Source organism: Azolla caroliniana, unplaced genomic scaffold, assembly GCF_043228905.1.
Source record: "Azolla caroliniana isolate FFs.n. ecotype wild unplaced genomic scaffold, voAzoCaro1.0.p SCAF_21, whole genome shotgun sequence".
Classification (NCBI taxonomy): domain Eukaryota; kingdom Viridiplantae; phylum Streptophyta; class Polypodiopsida; order Salviniales; family Salviniaceae; genus Azolla; species Azolla caroliniana.
This window is the reverse complement of record NW_028230456.1, coordinates 925,720-941,711: the sequence shown is the minus strand read 5'-3', so window position 1 is coordinate 941,711 and position 15,992 is coordinate 925,720. Positions and strand designations below refer to the sequence as shown.

Below are 15,992 nucleotides of genomic sequence, written 5' to 3'. Positions count from 1 at the left end.
TTTCTCAATGTGTAGAGCTCAGTGACACTAGTTCATGCAGCATTCATGAAAACCCCGTATATACTAGCTATTGAATGTCTAGAGTCTGGATATCATAACCCATTCCATACATGCAGACATCTTCTTGCAGATATATGTTAGTGTGACCTAAATCTATTTCAAAACTTTAATGCTTCACAGTCACAAGTGAAATGGTGTAGAAGGATATCCACAGATTTATTGATATTATTACCAAAAAAGAACATTAATCTGCATGAGTAAACAAAGAATTTTAGATTTGATTTATGCGTTATAGGTCTATACATTCAATCCATCAAAGATTGGGGGTCACTTCATTACATAATCAAAACATGTTCGACAAACAAATGAGGGTATTAACTGAAAAGGATGGGTAAATAAAACATGTTCGACCAATTCTGGCTCAGAGTCACAGGTAATGGACAAATTTTTCCATTATTAAGGGTCAAATCTTAGCGATACCACCCGAGCCTGTCTGGTTCTCTTTGCTGCTCTAACAAACATCGTATCAAAACATGCCGGGGCCCACCAAGGTCTTCGAATTTCTTGCTCCCCTTGCAAGCATGCTACTGCAAATATTCATTCAGCTAGAATCAAGGGTATAATAAAAGATGTAACATTTGTCACTCATTAATTTAAAGACCTTGTTTTACCCAACTCTACAATGCATAGGTGAAAACCTTAGATTCGAATGCATCATTGGTGTTACTAATTCCATAATGTGTAGGTAAAGACCTTAGCTTAAAGTGCATAAGAAAGCCTAGAATGCATTATTGCGTCACTAACTCTATGATGTCTATATGAAGGCCTTAGATTACTGAGCATGGCCAGAGAAACCTACAATGCTTGATTGATTGACCAACTCTACAGATGCATTGGTGAAGATCTTAGATTTAATGCACAAGGCTTAAGAAAATCCAGAATACATTACTGGATACATGTTAGACCGTGATACCTTTCAAGCGCCGTAGCTCCTTGCAGAGATTGATGAAGTCTCCCCATGTCATATGGCACTGGCTTATAAACCTCATAATTTCATCGGTAGTAAAATTAGATACGTTATCCAAATACTCCCCTGTAACATGGTTCTGTGTGAATTTTTCCTTGCATCCACCAAGGCCAATATCTTCTAGCCATGTACCAACATCCTAGAATGCAAAAGAAAAAGAAATCATAAACAATTCAGCCTCTCTGCTTTGAGGGCTGACCTTTATTTCATGAAACTGGCATTTTAATGATCAGAATATACCCTTATAAGCTAACAGCCTACATCGTGGTGTGAAGGAGGACAAGAAGAGAAGCCATTAACCATAAAACCTAGAGGAAAACTTTGACATACTGAAACCAGACCAAAGAACTTCCAAAGGGTGGTAAAATCCCAATTGAACCGTCCATGAATCTTGCTGAATCTCCCCACCAGAGAAGTTTTAAATAATTTCATCCAGGAAGCTAGATTTCTCCTATTGACATACTGTTGGTGCCAGAGACTAGCATCACTTTTACTTATTTCTTGTACTAGTGTCCGAGCATAGCTAAGCAAACCAGGAATTCACATGCAAAGGGACCTATCTCTAGGCTTAATATCAAGTCCCATGGTGTATATAGCATCTTCCCTGTTACGCATTTTAATAACAAATTAAACTTCATTGCCAATAGACTACCGACCTGAAACATAGCATGAATCTTTCTGAAGTGGCCATTAATTAAATGAGGAAGGCCAACAAAGTAACCACTATTTGTGATGCATACATGCATAACCTTATTAAGATGGGAAGAATCCTCAAAAATTCTTCTCATTCTATAGTATGGTGTTTAAACCCTGCTTCAATCCTAGCGTGCACAACATGCATAAATAAAGGCATCAAACACATAACATACATCCATACCCATACATACCTTATTTACTACCCGGTCCCATGTCCATGGCCGTAAAACACAGATCGTGCATCAGAGGGAAGGAGAAACAAAAGCAAAAAGGAATCTCCACACACCCTACCTTACCCTACCCTACCATTTCTGACCAAGAACGGAAGAAGGTGCCACTCACCTCTGTTGTCCAAATGAAGAAATCAATGGGCTGCGGAGACCTGCGTTTCTTGGAAGGAGGAGGAGGAGGAGGAGGAGGAACCATAGCAGAGTTACGCAATGGAAGGAGGAGGGCATCAATCCTCTGTCATACGCTTTTCCTTTCTCGTTTCTAGTGTTTCGTTTCTTCCGTGCTACCTCCCTTCTTGTCTGATCAAGGGTCACCATCGAAGTCGTGATCATCATCATCATCTTCTTCACGAATCTAACAAAGCAGAAAGAAAGAAAAAGGAGAGATGAATCTGCAGCCCCAGCAGCCTCTCCCTTCAAGCAGAAGCAAAGAAATGAAAAGTACCCAAACAAAAACGCCCACAACATAATCCTAATGTCCGTCCATCGAAATGTCCGCCCGCCCGACCAAACCGACAGAAGATAAGGAAGGGCCTTTGAAACCCTAAACCCTAAACCCTATTGAACGAGTTGTGTCATAATGGGGGAGGCTCCACGATCCGAAAGATCTTATGTCCGCCCATTGCCATGCCCGCCTCCTACCCACCCGGGCCCAAAGAAAGGCCTTTCAAAATGCGACCAGACATGGCGACGAAAGATCCGTAGGACTCGGCTCTATAAAGTGCTCGTCCGGTTTGGCACAGGACATTATAGCCCATAGACCAGTATCCTTGTAAAGTGCCAGTCCTAAAACATAATGTAGCACATGTCGTGATTCATAAGGCAAATGCACATTTATGCATACATGTAAAAATATATATACATATGTGATTGTAATCTACGATGTGGGTTCCTAGCTAGTAACCAATTATTCCTCATGATTTAGCAATAATAAATAGCACGTCTACATATTTATTCTTTCGTGACCCCTAAGTCTTCCTCGATATCACACGAGAGTGTGGTTAGAAGTGTTACGTAATCATTTTGAGAAAACTTTGGGTGCGGCACTATTAGTGGAGGAGAAGAATGTAAAGGAGAGGGGCGATCTTTCATAATGAGGATAAGCAATTGTTTTTCAACATAAAATAAAATTTATAAAACATAACATGTGCGAGTGTTGGAAAGATTGTTGTGATCACAATGAATGGGATAATGAAACTTTGGAAGACGATGGTTCCTCTAGCGCCACTATCATCGATTGCACGTGGAAAGAGAGGTTTCCAAGACCAATAAGATAACAAATAAATAAAGTCGAAACCGGCTCCCTTAAATTTAAAGGTTTATTGATGTATGTGGCCATCAATACACGAAATGAGGCCAGTTTTGAAGAGGTTATGTGGCATGAATGCTTTTAAAGGCGGGAAGAATAGAAGAGTTTGATAAGTGGCACTAACATAATATTGATCGACAAACAAACATATGTGTTGGAATATCATCTTTCTACAATATTATGTGGTTTGTGTAGTCTTTCCCCATTCTAAATCATATAGTCTCTCTATAATATTATGCCAGCTTATCTACTTATTTTTACTTTATAGCAAGCCAAAGAAAAAACACATGACATTTTCTATATAATATTATGTGGATTTGTTAAGTGTCTTACATCAATGCTTTGGCCAACTAACATAAATTAACATTGTCAATGGATAGCCAACCAATTAGAATTTGTCATTCCAATCAGTTTTGACATCTTTTAAAGATACACATTCATTGAAATTGTAGTTGCATGTCAAGTCTTAACATTGTGGAAAACACAGCTCTATCAAAGCCACATTCTAACTTTGGATATTTACAAAGAATACCCTCAAGTTGTCAACAACCACTGCATTGCCCCTAAAACGGACATATTTGTGTTCGTAATTCACTGAACTTGTCTAGTTGGAGCAAATCCTAATGAGACATCTCATGCTAGTATCTAATGTGGTACCACTGTCTTTATGTCTCATACAAGACATTTCAAGCATCCTAAAAAGTAATGCTTACATGTTCGTATGGTTTTGTTATAAAAAAAACTAAAAATATACAGACCTAGTGGTATAATCATAATGTTGTGCCTTACAACCTTAAGTTAAGGGTTTCAGTTTCTAGCAATCATTAATATGTGTCAAGACACATGCATATTTGCCCTATCCCACATATTCAATCAACTCCCATTACAACCAAGGATAAAAAAGTCATTAGGCAAGTACAAGACAAACAAGTAGACACGAGGACAAAGGACCCACCAAAGAACTGTAGACTCCAAATCATTGCTTCTTTTTCACAAACGGAACTAAATACAAAATCAATGTGGTTTATTGCCAAATGATGGTCCCTACTTGCAAAGACAAATCAATAGTCAAAATTGTGTGACAAATTGTTCGCCATTAATAAGCATTTGAACTTTTAGGGTGGTTTTTGAACAAATGTCGAGTCATATATGGAGGCCTTTAGATATGCAATATCCAAAGGATGTCCATTCTCAATTGTCACATGGTTGGCAAAGACATAGCCCCCAAGTACAACTATCCTTTTAGAGTGGTACATTGTTGATCTCCATTGTTTTGTAATTGATGTCAAGGTCATTCTGAGAGTAAAATGTAAGAATTTCTATATCATTCTGCGAATGGAGTATTAACACCGCACAATGGTACATGTAATCACCACTCACATGTGTAAATTGTTGGATTCTAAGTGTAATTAAGTAGTGTTTTATGATCAAAGTTCCATGTGATGTTATGTCAACATGTAACTAAAATTTAGATACATGAAATTAGGACTGGTGACTTAGATTTAAGTATCAGGGTTAATCTAGTTTTTGTGAACAATGTCATGCATCTAATGCAATTTGGAACATGTAATCACCACTCACATGTGTAAATTGTTGGATTCTAAGTGTAATTAAGTAGTGTTTTATGATCAAAGTTCCATGTGATGTTATGTCAACATGTAACTAAAATTTAGATACATGAAATTAGGACTGGTGACTTAGATTTAAGTATCAGGGTTAATCTAGTTTTTGTGAACAATGTCATGCATCTAATGCAATTTGGAACTTAAGTTGCCAAAACACAAGATGTCAAGTGAACATATCATGGGATAAGGCAATCAAAGAAAGCAGGAATCATCATACTCTCAACACAAAGAATGAGAAGAAGACGAATTGCAATTTAGTATGTATTGTATAGGCAATATCTCATATTTGAACTGAGGATATCCCTGCTGATGATCATTCTTCATCAAAATTGCAAGCCCACACTAAAGCACAAACAGATCTCACAAGTCTCAGCTTGGAAATGTTTTTACATTTAAGATAGACTCTACAGTACAAAGATACAAAAACGTTGGTAACACTTCACTGTCTGAAATCGGGGTATATCACTCAACTTTACATGCATGACCCTTACAATAAGATATAGACTTCATTACAAAAATGCTACATGTCCTCAGGCTGGCAACTTGTTACAGAGTGTCTGTCAATATTCTGCAGGCTGTCAATGAAAAGATGTGATCAAAGGAATTTGACATGGTTGATTTAATTGCACATCGCTCTGGCATTAATGGGCTCTATTATAGGAGAATGAAGAACTTGTCGCAAGGCTACAAGAAGCGAAATTAATCACAATTTGAAGTAAACTCTACCGTGGACGATGAAGAAATGAGGTTCAATACTATGTTTCTCTGAAAACATCCCCTGATTTCACCAATTTTAGATGGAATGGTCACATAACTGTCTAATTAATCCCTTTAGAGACCTTCAATATTCCCCAAACTTCTAGAGGATCGGCAAAACTTCTCTAAATCTGTTTCAATATTTAAGTGCTTCAGACACATCAACTCAAGGAAAGACGGTGTTAAAGGGAATTCAGTACTTCATCTTCAATTCCAATACAAATAAGAACCAATTTTCTTACGTCCTTGTCATTATTCAAACCATGTTGTAACTGATTACACCATCATTTCTCTTTTCGACGAAACTTGGTATACATGTTTGCAGTCTTCTCAGTAACACATTTCATTGCATTGTCATTTTTCCAATGGTTATCCATGATCCAGCCTTACTGTACTCAAATCTCATCACCATATAACTGTATAACGAATTCCATCGGTTTTGCATTGAATCTTAGGTGCATATATGGAGAGAATGATATCGTTGAATGATGTAAAAGAAAAAATTCATGTATATATCCTTCCTGTAATATTTTAGTGCTAAAATATGATGGGCTGAAATATTAATTTGTACCTACATCGCATTTGCTGTATACAAGGGTTGAGAAAACATTTTCCACACGGATATGCTATGTAACCCCCTCTGGCTCTCTACATTACACTGGTTTTTTGGTCATTTTTTTGGTTTTGATGCCTTGTGCTCTGTGCATTCGAGATGAAAAGAAGTTCTTCGAGGGTATTAGTTTTCCGAACTCTTGGGCGTCCTGCCTCTTTGAGAAGCTCAGACAATCTATTCCTTTCTTCCTCAACCTCTGGATGTACTGTTCCCAGTCTCCCTTCCTTTACTTCAAGTATATGCTCAAGGAGGGAGATAGCCTCATCCGACCTTCACACAAACATAATATCGTGAGCGTTAACATAAGATTTTTGAATGCTTCCAATTCAAACGCATATATATCTCACCCAATAATTCTTATACCTCACCAGCAATATATACACGACATCATATATTAATGGAGTTAACAAACTTAATATCATGTTTCACATGCACACATACATCATAGTTACATTAATGTAGCTAATTGTTGGCCTAATCAACTCCATTAATGTATTATTATGTGTATACTTTTAACAGATCTAAAGGGTGGCCTAATCGAATCCATTGGTGCATGATTGTATTACACATTAATGGAGGGAACTCTGTCTGAGATGAAAATTGTTAGCTCATGGATAACAAATTGGTTGGCGTCATCACTAAGGATAAGTATCGCCTCAACATAGACCTACATAGTATACCAGTTAACCAAAGGTCTATTATATCTAGACAATAGCTATCCAGACTCTGGGCTTCCATTGGCTAATCAATCTATCTCTCTGACTTAATCAGCTCCATTAATGTGTATGCGTGTGTGTGTGTGTGTGTGTTCATAATAAGCAACATTACACATAGCTAAACATCAACATGAAAATGGGAGCAGTGTAGTTTCCGTGCATTCTGCATTTTCAGGATTAATACCTGCCCAATGCATCGTATGAACCTGCCAGGTTGCTACACACAGCCAATGTTTCTGCATGATGTGGCCCATACACATCTTCCAAGATTCGTCGCGATTCCTCAAAAGTGTCAGCAGCGTGCCAGATCTCATTCAATCCCACACATGCCAACCCCATCTGGTTGAGCACTATACCCAACTGGGGTGACCTCTTCTCAGCACCACACCTTAGCTTTGACACTGCACTCTTAAACGTCATGAACGCTTCTTCATACCTCCCAAGATAATAGTACAGAACACCCATTTGAGCCTCCACACCAGCAACTGCACTTTGCTGCCCTGGCAATGCTTCCAATATGTCAAGAGACCTCTGAAGCAAGAATAAAGCTTGTTCCCTCTCGTTCATGCTCTCAAAAACCGACGCAATCTCAGTCAACCCACTGGCAAGCTCATCAGGAGAATGCCCCGCATTGGGTTTGCCATAGATTCTCAACGCATTCTCACAATAGCTCTTTGACTCCTTATGCTTTCGCATCTTCATAAAGAGCACAGCAAGGTTAACGTACACCGATGCCACACTCGTATGGCTATCACCATGCACTGATTTGAATAGGGTGAGAGCTTTCTGGTAGGAGAAGATTGCCTCATCGAATCGGAGTAAAGACATGTATGCATCACCAATGCCACAATCAACAGCCGCCACATCCAAGTCCTTCCCAGGGTGTGATCTGAGGGCAGCATTAGCCAGCACAAGATGCTCAAGAGCCATTTCATGATCCCCTTTCCCGCTCAATATTAAGGCCATTAGCCTCCGGTCAGCGGCTTCTTCCAATGATCCTGGCCTGCTATGGATGGCATGGATCTCAAGTGCAAGCTCACAATACTCTTCAGCTTGTTGGAATTGCAGAGCCTAAAATGGTATCACAACGAGGCAACATAGAAAAGGCATTAAAATAGGGCAATATATGGAAACTGTTGATGTTTATATGGGCATTTGAACTGTGAGAAAAGAAGAGCATTTGAACTCCTAACACAAATCACAAAAATGGGTTTGGGGCTTAATGGAGAGCTTTAAAAATATCCAAAAGGCATATCTGTGGGTGAAGAGAGGGGGAAAAAAGGTGTAAAGAAGAGCTTTGAATCAGATAAAAACTGCATGAAAATTGACCGAAAAAAGAAAGAAATAAAATTACAAGAAAATGCGAAACGAGAGTATATAGAGAAGAGATTTAAGAGGAAAACAGAGCAAAGACAATAGGGGGAAACAGAAAGGGAGGTAAGTTAGGGTAAAGCGAACAACCTTAAGATATGCTTCGGCAAGATAGCTACAAGTTTCTCCAACTCGAGGATCCATAGCACCCAGAGCTTTACTCTGTATCTGATGACCATTCCGGTAGAAGCCCAGAGCATTCTCATACTGTCCAGTCATAGCGAGAATATCTCCTAGTTGCATATACCCAGCAAAGGCAGCAAGGGCATGATCCACACCACCTTCATCAATATCAGGTGTAGCTGTGGCTATGGCTATGGCTCTCTCCAGGATAGGTATGGCCTCTTCATACTCACCCGATCTGCAATATATTGCTGCGAGAACATGGAGAGACATTACATAATCCAAGCTAGATATAGCTTGCTTACCAAACCTGGAAGTTGAGGAGATCACTGAAGAAGAAGAAGCAGAAGAGATGGCAGTGGCTTTCTCGAGGAATTTGGCTGCCCTTGTTGCACATTCGAGTGCTTTGGATGAATTGTCCTTGTCACCAGAGAGGTGCAGAGCAGTGGCTAATCTAAGGAGGAGGGGGCCCAGATCCTCAGTGTTGGGGTTGGAGATTAGTGGATCCTCATCGACTGCACCCAGATGTGGATCATGGTCATGTTCACGATCAATGGCGCCTGTCACAGCAGGTATTGAGCTCTCGTTGCTGCTGCTGCGCCGGTGCTGGTTCCCCTGTGCTCTGTTCACATGGATAGGGTTCATCCGAGATCTCGCAGTATGCGAACCCCCAACTCCTCCTGCCATATCATCCTCCCCCACGCTGTTTTTGTTCTGATTATGCCTTGTGAAGATTCTTGCCGGAGTCAGCCGGTTCAATTCCTGCTCTGCAGGATCGGAGAAATCTTTATGCTTCACCACCGCCGGAGCCCTGGGACTGGAAACAAAGCTTTCTGAGCTCTTTGTGCTTCTTGATGCTCTCAGACCATTCTGATGATGATGATGATGAGAAGGAGGAGGAGGAGGAGGGTGATGATTGTCTGCATTTCTGTTGGTACCTGACCTAACCCTAGAGTAGAATGCAGGGGAGCTTGGATGAGAAGGTTCCATGGCGAAACCAGGCATTAGCCAGAAAATCAATGTAGGTTGAATTTTTGTTAGGTCTCAGGTAGAAGATTGTGTAAAAAAAAAAAAAAATTGAAAAATCTTTCAAAAAAAAACGCTATAGAAGAAACACAGAGAGAGAGGAAAGAATGTGGATATGGAGGGGAAAGAAAAGTTTCAGAGATCAGAGAATTTTACTGTAGTAAATGAAGAAGGGAATGAAGGGTTATGGCTAAATGGCTAAATGGCTATGGCTATGGAACTTTAGAATTAAAGATGAAAGGAAACATGGTAGGAAGAACAGACAAAAGAGTGAGTGACAGACACTGTAAAAGCATTTCTTCTCTGCTTTTTTTTTGTGTTTTTCTTCCTCCCTTCAGACCCCACTGAACTCCTCTGCCTTTTCCTCCATCTCAAAATCTCTCTCAGATCTCTCTCTCTCTCTCTCTCTCTGTGTCTGTGTCTGTTTGTCTGCTGTACTCTCCCCTGTTCTTAAGGTTTAGGGTTTCTTCCTTTGGGCTTCCCTACAAGCCAAAACTATACAATATACATCTACATTATACATACATGATACATACATACATACATATGTATATGCATACACACATACATACATACATACACACACATACATACACACATACATACACACATACATACACACATACATACATATATGTACTCATTCCTTCCTCCTTCCTTCTCCTGGGGCTCCTTCCTCATCATCACAATGAAAAGATTTATGGATCATCACACGAGAAACTCTCGCGAATTTGAGCTCCCGATTCTTTGATGATGCACGCACCTTCGTGCTCCCGCCCCATTCCTCAGCGGGGCCCCCTTCATTGGTCGAATCCAATCAGAAGTTGATCTACTTATAGCACCTTCGTTCCTCCCGGATTGATAAGCTTTTTATTATATAAAATGCTTGTTTTGTTGCTCGTGCTTCCGACCAAAAAAAAAGTGGGTTTTTGGTGGGTTAGTTTGCTTTAATCATTAAGAAAACTCGAAACAACTCTGATTCAATGTTCATCGTTTATTGGAAGCCACGTAGTCTAGCAATGTGTCCTCCATTTATCTTCCTTTATCGCTATTTTCAACCAAAACACTTCAACATGGTATGTTAAGCCAAGGTTTAGTCTAAATATATCTTATTCCCTTTGGTTCTATTATAATTTATCCTTAAACTTTCATGTGATTAAGGGCTTGATCAAGCATATGTCAAGTGGTTCAACAAGAAATAAGCATATTTTCCGTAACTTTTAAATCAAATTTCTCAATTTTCTGTATTTATTTATGGGTCTTTGTCCTAATTAAGATAAAAATTGAAGGGTACATAACTTTACATGATTACATGTACATATCATCATCTTATTGTGTTCAACATTATGTCACACCATATTCAAGCACAGGATCCATGGTGCGAGAGTTTAAATTGTCTCTTTCCATGACACTTGGGACATTCAAATTCTAACTCTTGGTTTACCTCACTACCTTAATTTTATGACAATCACTACATTTTTTATTTTTTTCAAGAAAGATACACCTTAGTATATTACTTGAGAAATGTATATATAGAAAACAGAAGGAGACATTTTATCTCACCTCTATTGTAATACAAAAGCTATTACCAACATCTAATCAAACAAATGATATCATATAAGAAACGAATGGAGAACAATCTACAAGCTATGCAATAAAGAAGAAGGTATGGCATAATTCCACTTCATACATGAAGTTGTATCTGAAAATAAGTGAAGTCCTCGCCACCGTTTCTTAAAGTCCACTTGACGTTGCCGTCAGTTGAAACTTGCAGATCATCATATTGCCCACATATGGTGTGGACAAATAACAGACAGAATTCAATAAGCATAGTACTGAGATGTATGTGACCATTATTAAAAACAGCCTCACATCTCATTTTCCATATTGTCCAAAGAGCTAATGACGTAATAGTACACCAAATAACCAAAATTTCAGTTCTAAACCATGGAATAAATTATGGAAATGAAGTGAGATAGATGTACCCGTTGGAAAAGTGAAAGACATGACAATCACTACATTATATTGGATGCTTCTAATTAGACATGGTATTGAATTGGCTCTAGGATATGATATCTATATGTACACAATCTTGCACATCGTTGTTGGTTGTCTCATTGAAGCAACATCTTCAAAAGCTACAAAGATCGTGTTGGTAGTACAAATAAAAAGAGTTAACCCATTATAGTCGACGGTCGTCTATGTCTACACCCTCTTAACCCAGCATATGATGACCAATATCGATTGTAATCTCTAGTCGTCTATAAACACAAATCACTGCTCATGGTTAACATCTCCATCGCCTTTACTAGATCATTACTTGTTTGTTTGTGTATCTATCCTCATTTTGCACCTCGTTTAATTCACTATAGATTATGTCATCGTCTTGATCAATTTTTTTGGTCGCCAAAAGGCATCATGGGCATTAGTGACCCTAGCCAAAGCCCATGATTGATGCACAATCACCGAGGGTTAGCAAGTTGCCTACCTTGGTGCTTGCACAAAGTGCTTGAAACTTGGTTGTGAGCCCATTCTTACTCCTACTTCCAATGTCTTTGTTGGTTCATTGTAGAGGCATGCAAATCCTCCATAGTCTAATGATGTGTATCATCATTACATTGAAGACTTATGGTTCAAGGCTGAAGCCTAAACCGACGTTGAATAATAAAAAGATTGTTTTGGTCTCTAATGGAATTTTGTACAGCGAAGAACTTGCGAGGATAGGATGGAGGAAGGAACAAAAAGGTTCAAATCCAAAAGACAAAATGGCAATTCTACGGTTGGTGACTTTAACACCTTGATTGTTATAGGCCTCTCACATGTCATTGTGATTTGTCTCCCACCAAAATCTGTAGTGGTCAATGCATCGACATCATTTCCTATAATTCCCCCCTTGAACTAAAAACCATTTACAAACTATAGTTCCCACTAGATTCTCTCATCAATTAAATGTGGAGCTTCCAATTATTTTCTTCCTTCGCTTTCGTAGTTTACTCATTTAAAACTCGATTCATTAGTGCCACTCTCAAAGAACAAACTGAGTTCACTGATGTCAATTCCTAAACTTCCCCGTTCGAATTTAAAACTTCTTTGCATGTTATAGTTCCCACTACCTTCTACCATCTGATAAATCTAGGGTGTCCTTTTCTTGTCCTCCTCTGCTTTCTCAGTTTATTCATTTAAAACTCAACCCATTGGCGCCGTTGTCAACAAAATGAATACTACAATACCAAGCGAGAATACTTACCACTACACTACAATGAATCCAAACTATAGTATTCCACTTTTGCTTATCCAAATACCAATGCATTTTTTTCACGCTCACATATTCAAAGATAAGCTCTTAGTTTACATTGTTTTATACATACACATGTGGCATAAAGATGTATTGTTTATTCAACTTATAGTGTGCTGATTCATGGGATCCAAAATATTATGCACATGCTCACCCATCATACAAGAATTCATATAATAAGTTAACCATCATTCTTTTCCACATCTTGTTGGCTTGTGTGTTGATCACAATACTTACAATCGGTTACTTTCAAATTAATCACTTCCCTTTCCCATGATACAAAAGCCCGCAACCATAATAATTGTCTTTCCCCGTGAAAAACTGTGTAGATAATTGGTGTAAAACAACAAGGCAGAATAATCCAAGTTCATTTCAATTATATATTCTATTAAAATATGTGAAAAATGGTGTAGATAATTGGTGTAAAACAACAAGGTAGAATAATCCAAGTTCGTTTCAATTATATATTCTATTAAAAGATCTATCAATGCATTTCCTTTACTCGGCACTTTTTACCTACAAATATTTTATTAAATGCTTATGGATTGGGAAAAAGGCCTCACTATCATGTCATGTTTGAATGCGCCCAAATTCAGCACACTTTCATTTTATTGCTTCATGTATTTTATGCATCTAGTGGTTTACTTCTATGCTTCATAATGTAACTATACTTCAGATGCTTTGAAGTTCTTGCATTTTTCTCCATCTTGTGAGTTGAAACATCCACATTGAGATGTATGTTGATATGCATTCCCAAACCAAGCATGTGTGCATATTAGTTGTAGAATACATCTACTTAAATTTATAATCTGCATTTCCAATCTATGGTGCATACCTTGGATAAAAACATGTACAAAGGGATGTAGTAGAACTAGCAATATGAGGAGTAAATTATCTTGCTCATATGAGCACATGCATTCCCTCTTGCTTCACTATTTCTCCTTGATGCTTTGTTTACCCTTTTAGATATTATATTATAGAATATATTAGTGAAAGCGAGTCTTGGAAGGGGGTTTGCTACCATGCACAGAAGGAGTACCGGAAAGAAAAGTATCATGGCCATCATGCTTTTTGTAGCATCGTATTATGACTCAATGATTTGTTTTCCCATATTGATGTAGATGGGTAGGTAATGCGTAGATATCTTTCATCAAACTTCATGGTCATTACTCATCTTCCTAAAGTCAAGAATGCCATTGTAGTGGCTTAATGGTCTTAGAACGATGGAATATATATATATATATATATATATATATATATATATTCAAAACAAATTATCCTTCCATTAGTTATAAAGAAAGGTCATAATGGTTACATCGTACAAAGTATTTTTTCCCAAGCTCGTCTTGTGTAGACAACGGTTGAGGAAACAAATCTATATACTCCAACATAGAGAAAGCAGTCTAACAATTACAATCTATTCCCTAGACACATTGCAAGGAAATCTATTGCAAGTATCTCTAATTGGAAACAAACCCTCTGAGGTCATAGTTATGAGCCATTCAATACTTCTTCAACCTATACATCTCGGCTTTGAAGGCAATCAACTACATTCTTTGGTTTTTCAAAAGAACCACTTTCCACATTTGTGGTTGTAAAGTCAACAACTATACTTCCTCTTTCCCCATCAACCATCTTGCCGGATTATCACCAAATTCTTGTACATACAACAAAGGCTTAGAATGATCGAATATATTAAAGGGTAAAAGACGAAGTAAACAATTTCTACATTTATTGAGTCATTTCAAGTGATAATGATGATGTTGTGTAAGTTCGTACTAGTTCGTATATACACCACCTTTGAACTTGGATCCATGTGATGAAAAGTTAATAAGACAATAGCCATAGGTAACATGAATAATAATACATATAACAAATAATCATGAAATGTCTTGACTATTCATGTGAGAGGCATGAACCCAACTACAAATATACATCAACTAAAGTAATTCAATACAACACATGGCATCACAATAGAAGATTTATATTATGCTCGCATACGTCCTTGTATTGGTATATGATCAATGAAACGAGTCCAAACCATTTCATTGTGTGCTTGATATAATCTTCCATAACATAGCATCCAAATATGAATTGGTTAATCAACAAATAATGTCTATTAACCCACCAAGTATCCTTTTATCAAATGCACGCCATATTTTCAAAATACAAAGACTCCCCTTCCCGTCCATTTACCAAGATTTGTAGCTACATAAATACCATTATTTTATGACTTATTATCACCAATAGCAAATGTACCCAGTTGAAATGGGAGAAAACAAGATTTCATTGTATGAAAAGATGTGTACACATTGAGTAAAAAGAATTCTTGGAGTACACAAAATAAAGGTTTATAAAAATGCCTATGCACTCAAAAGTTCTAGGATCACAAATTACATACACATGAAGCATAAGAAGACAAAGAAAGTGCATACATTTGAATAAAGAAGTCAAAAGATAAAGTTCAAGATATTCAAGACAATTTCACCTTCTTCAAAGGAAAATTCGAAAAGGGGAATAATATAGTATAAATACTAATTATGAAATGTCCTCAAATAATCACAACCACACCGAAGAATGTTCACGATTATAAATATACGCCTACATACATATGTACACATAATATGGGTTTATTTCATATTGCTAAGCCTTCTTTGTCTAATATGCTTCTTAAAGATAGATACATAAAACATTCATCAATTAAATGCCACATTGGCCTACGAAATTTCCAAATTATCAATTGTGCATCTTAAACTCTATCAAAGTCCTAAAGTTATTAAACTTTGTCTTTTCCGAAACATTATTCACGAGAATTAAGACGCCAAATGAGAAAACCAACTTAATGCTATTGTTGTATATGCAACATTAGCAGTTGGAAAATGGTTCATTTTACATGTACATCAAATATGGTTCCCAAATTGTATGCTTTGTAAGTACTAGCTCAAATGATCATATGATATAAAAAGGGCATTGGTGGTTTTGCACTCAAAACAAAACATGATAACATAACCACGGTTAAAACTAAAAAGGTGCATGCAAATCTACAAGTGTAGCAAGAGACATGTCTACAAGTCTAGGAGAATTAGTTGTATGCCAAGTAGGCATCAATCCAATGTCTATGGGATAGGACTCATAGTACAATGCACAAGTCTTAATGGTATAATGATTCAAAATGTGGGTATTGATCGAGCATGATGAAGTTTGT

General features: G+C 37.7%; 2 protein-coding genes across 3 annotated transcripts; both read right to left on the bottom strand.

The window, feature by feature from the left end:
• Positions 1-259: 259 nt before the first annotated feature.
• LOC147850189 (uncharacterized) lies at positions 260-2,468 on the bottom strand. 2 transcript variants are annotated; one of them, XM_087336866.1, is made up of 3 exons: positions 2,066-2,468; positions 974-1,166; positions 260-584 (listed from the first exon to the last, which is right to left on the bottom strand). In XM_087336866.1, the coding sequence occupies exons 1-3, from the start codon at positions 2,147-2,149 to the stop codon at positions 457-459; spliced, it is 405 nt and encodes a 134-aa protein (XP_087192992.1). In that variant the 5' UTR covers positions 2,150-2,468; the 3' UTR covers positions 260-456. The 2 variants fall into 2 exon arrangements, with proteins under 2 accessions (XP_087192992.1, XP_087192991.1); XM_087336865.1 differs by having other exon boundaries at positions 260-587; positions 2,066-2,377.
• A 3,367-nt stretch (positions 2,469-5,835) lies between these two features.
• On the bottom strand, positions 5,836-9,564 carry LOC147850188 (protein KINESIN LIGHT CHAIN-RELATED 1-like). The gene is made up of 3 exons (XM_087336351.1): positions 8,434-9,564; positions 7,157-8,043; positions 5,836-6,526 (listed from the first exon to the last, which is right to left on the bottom strand). Exons 1-3 carry the CDS (start codon positions 9,469-9,471, stop codon positions 6,292-6,294), a joined length of 2,160 nt encoding a protein of 719 aa, XP_087192477.1. The 5' UTR covers positions 9,472-9,564; the 3' UTR covers positions 5,836-6,291.
• Between the last annotated feature and the right edge of the window lie 6,428 nt (positions 9,565-15,992).

What these genes read in the sequence shown, in the direction of transcription:
- LOC147850189 (XM_087336865.1), bottom strand. Translation starts at nt 2,149, where the DNA reads ATGGTTCCTCCTCCTCCTCCTCCTCCTCCTTCCAAGAAACGCAGGTCT. An exon ending in TCTTCATTTGGACAACAGAG is followed by an intron (nt 1,167 to 2,065) that starts GTGAGTGGCACC and finishes TTTGCATTCTAG; the next exon opens with GATGTTGGTACATGGCTAGA. An exon ending in GGAGCTACGGCGCTTGAAAG is followed by an intron (nt 588 to 973) that starts GTATCACGGTCT and finishes GAATATTTGCAG; the next exon opens with TAGCATGCTTGCAAGGGGAG.
- LOC147850188 (XM_087336351.1), bottom strand. Translation starts at nt 9,471, where the DNA reads ATGCCTGGTTTCGCCATGGAACCTTCTCATCCAAGCTCCCCTGCATTC. An exon ending in TTGCCGAAGCATATCTTAAG is followed by an intron (nt 8,044 to 8,433) that starts GTTGTTCGCTTT and finishes ATACCATTTTAG; the next exon opens with GCTCTGCAATTCCAACAAGC. An exon ending in TCATACGATGCATTGGGCAG is followed by an intron (nt 6,527 to 7,156) that starts GTATTAATCCTG and finishes GTTTGTGTGAAG; the next exon opens with GTCGGATGAGGCTATCTCCC.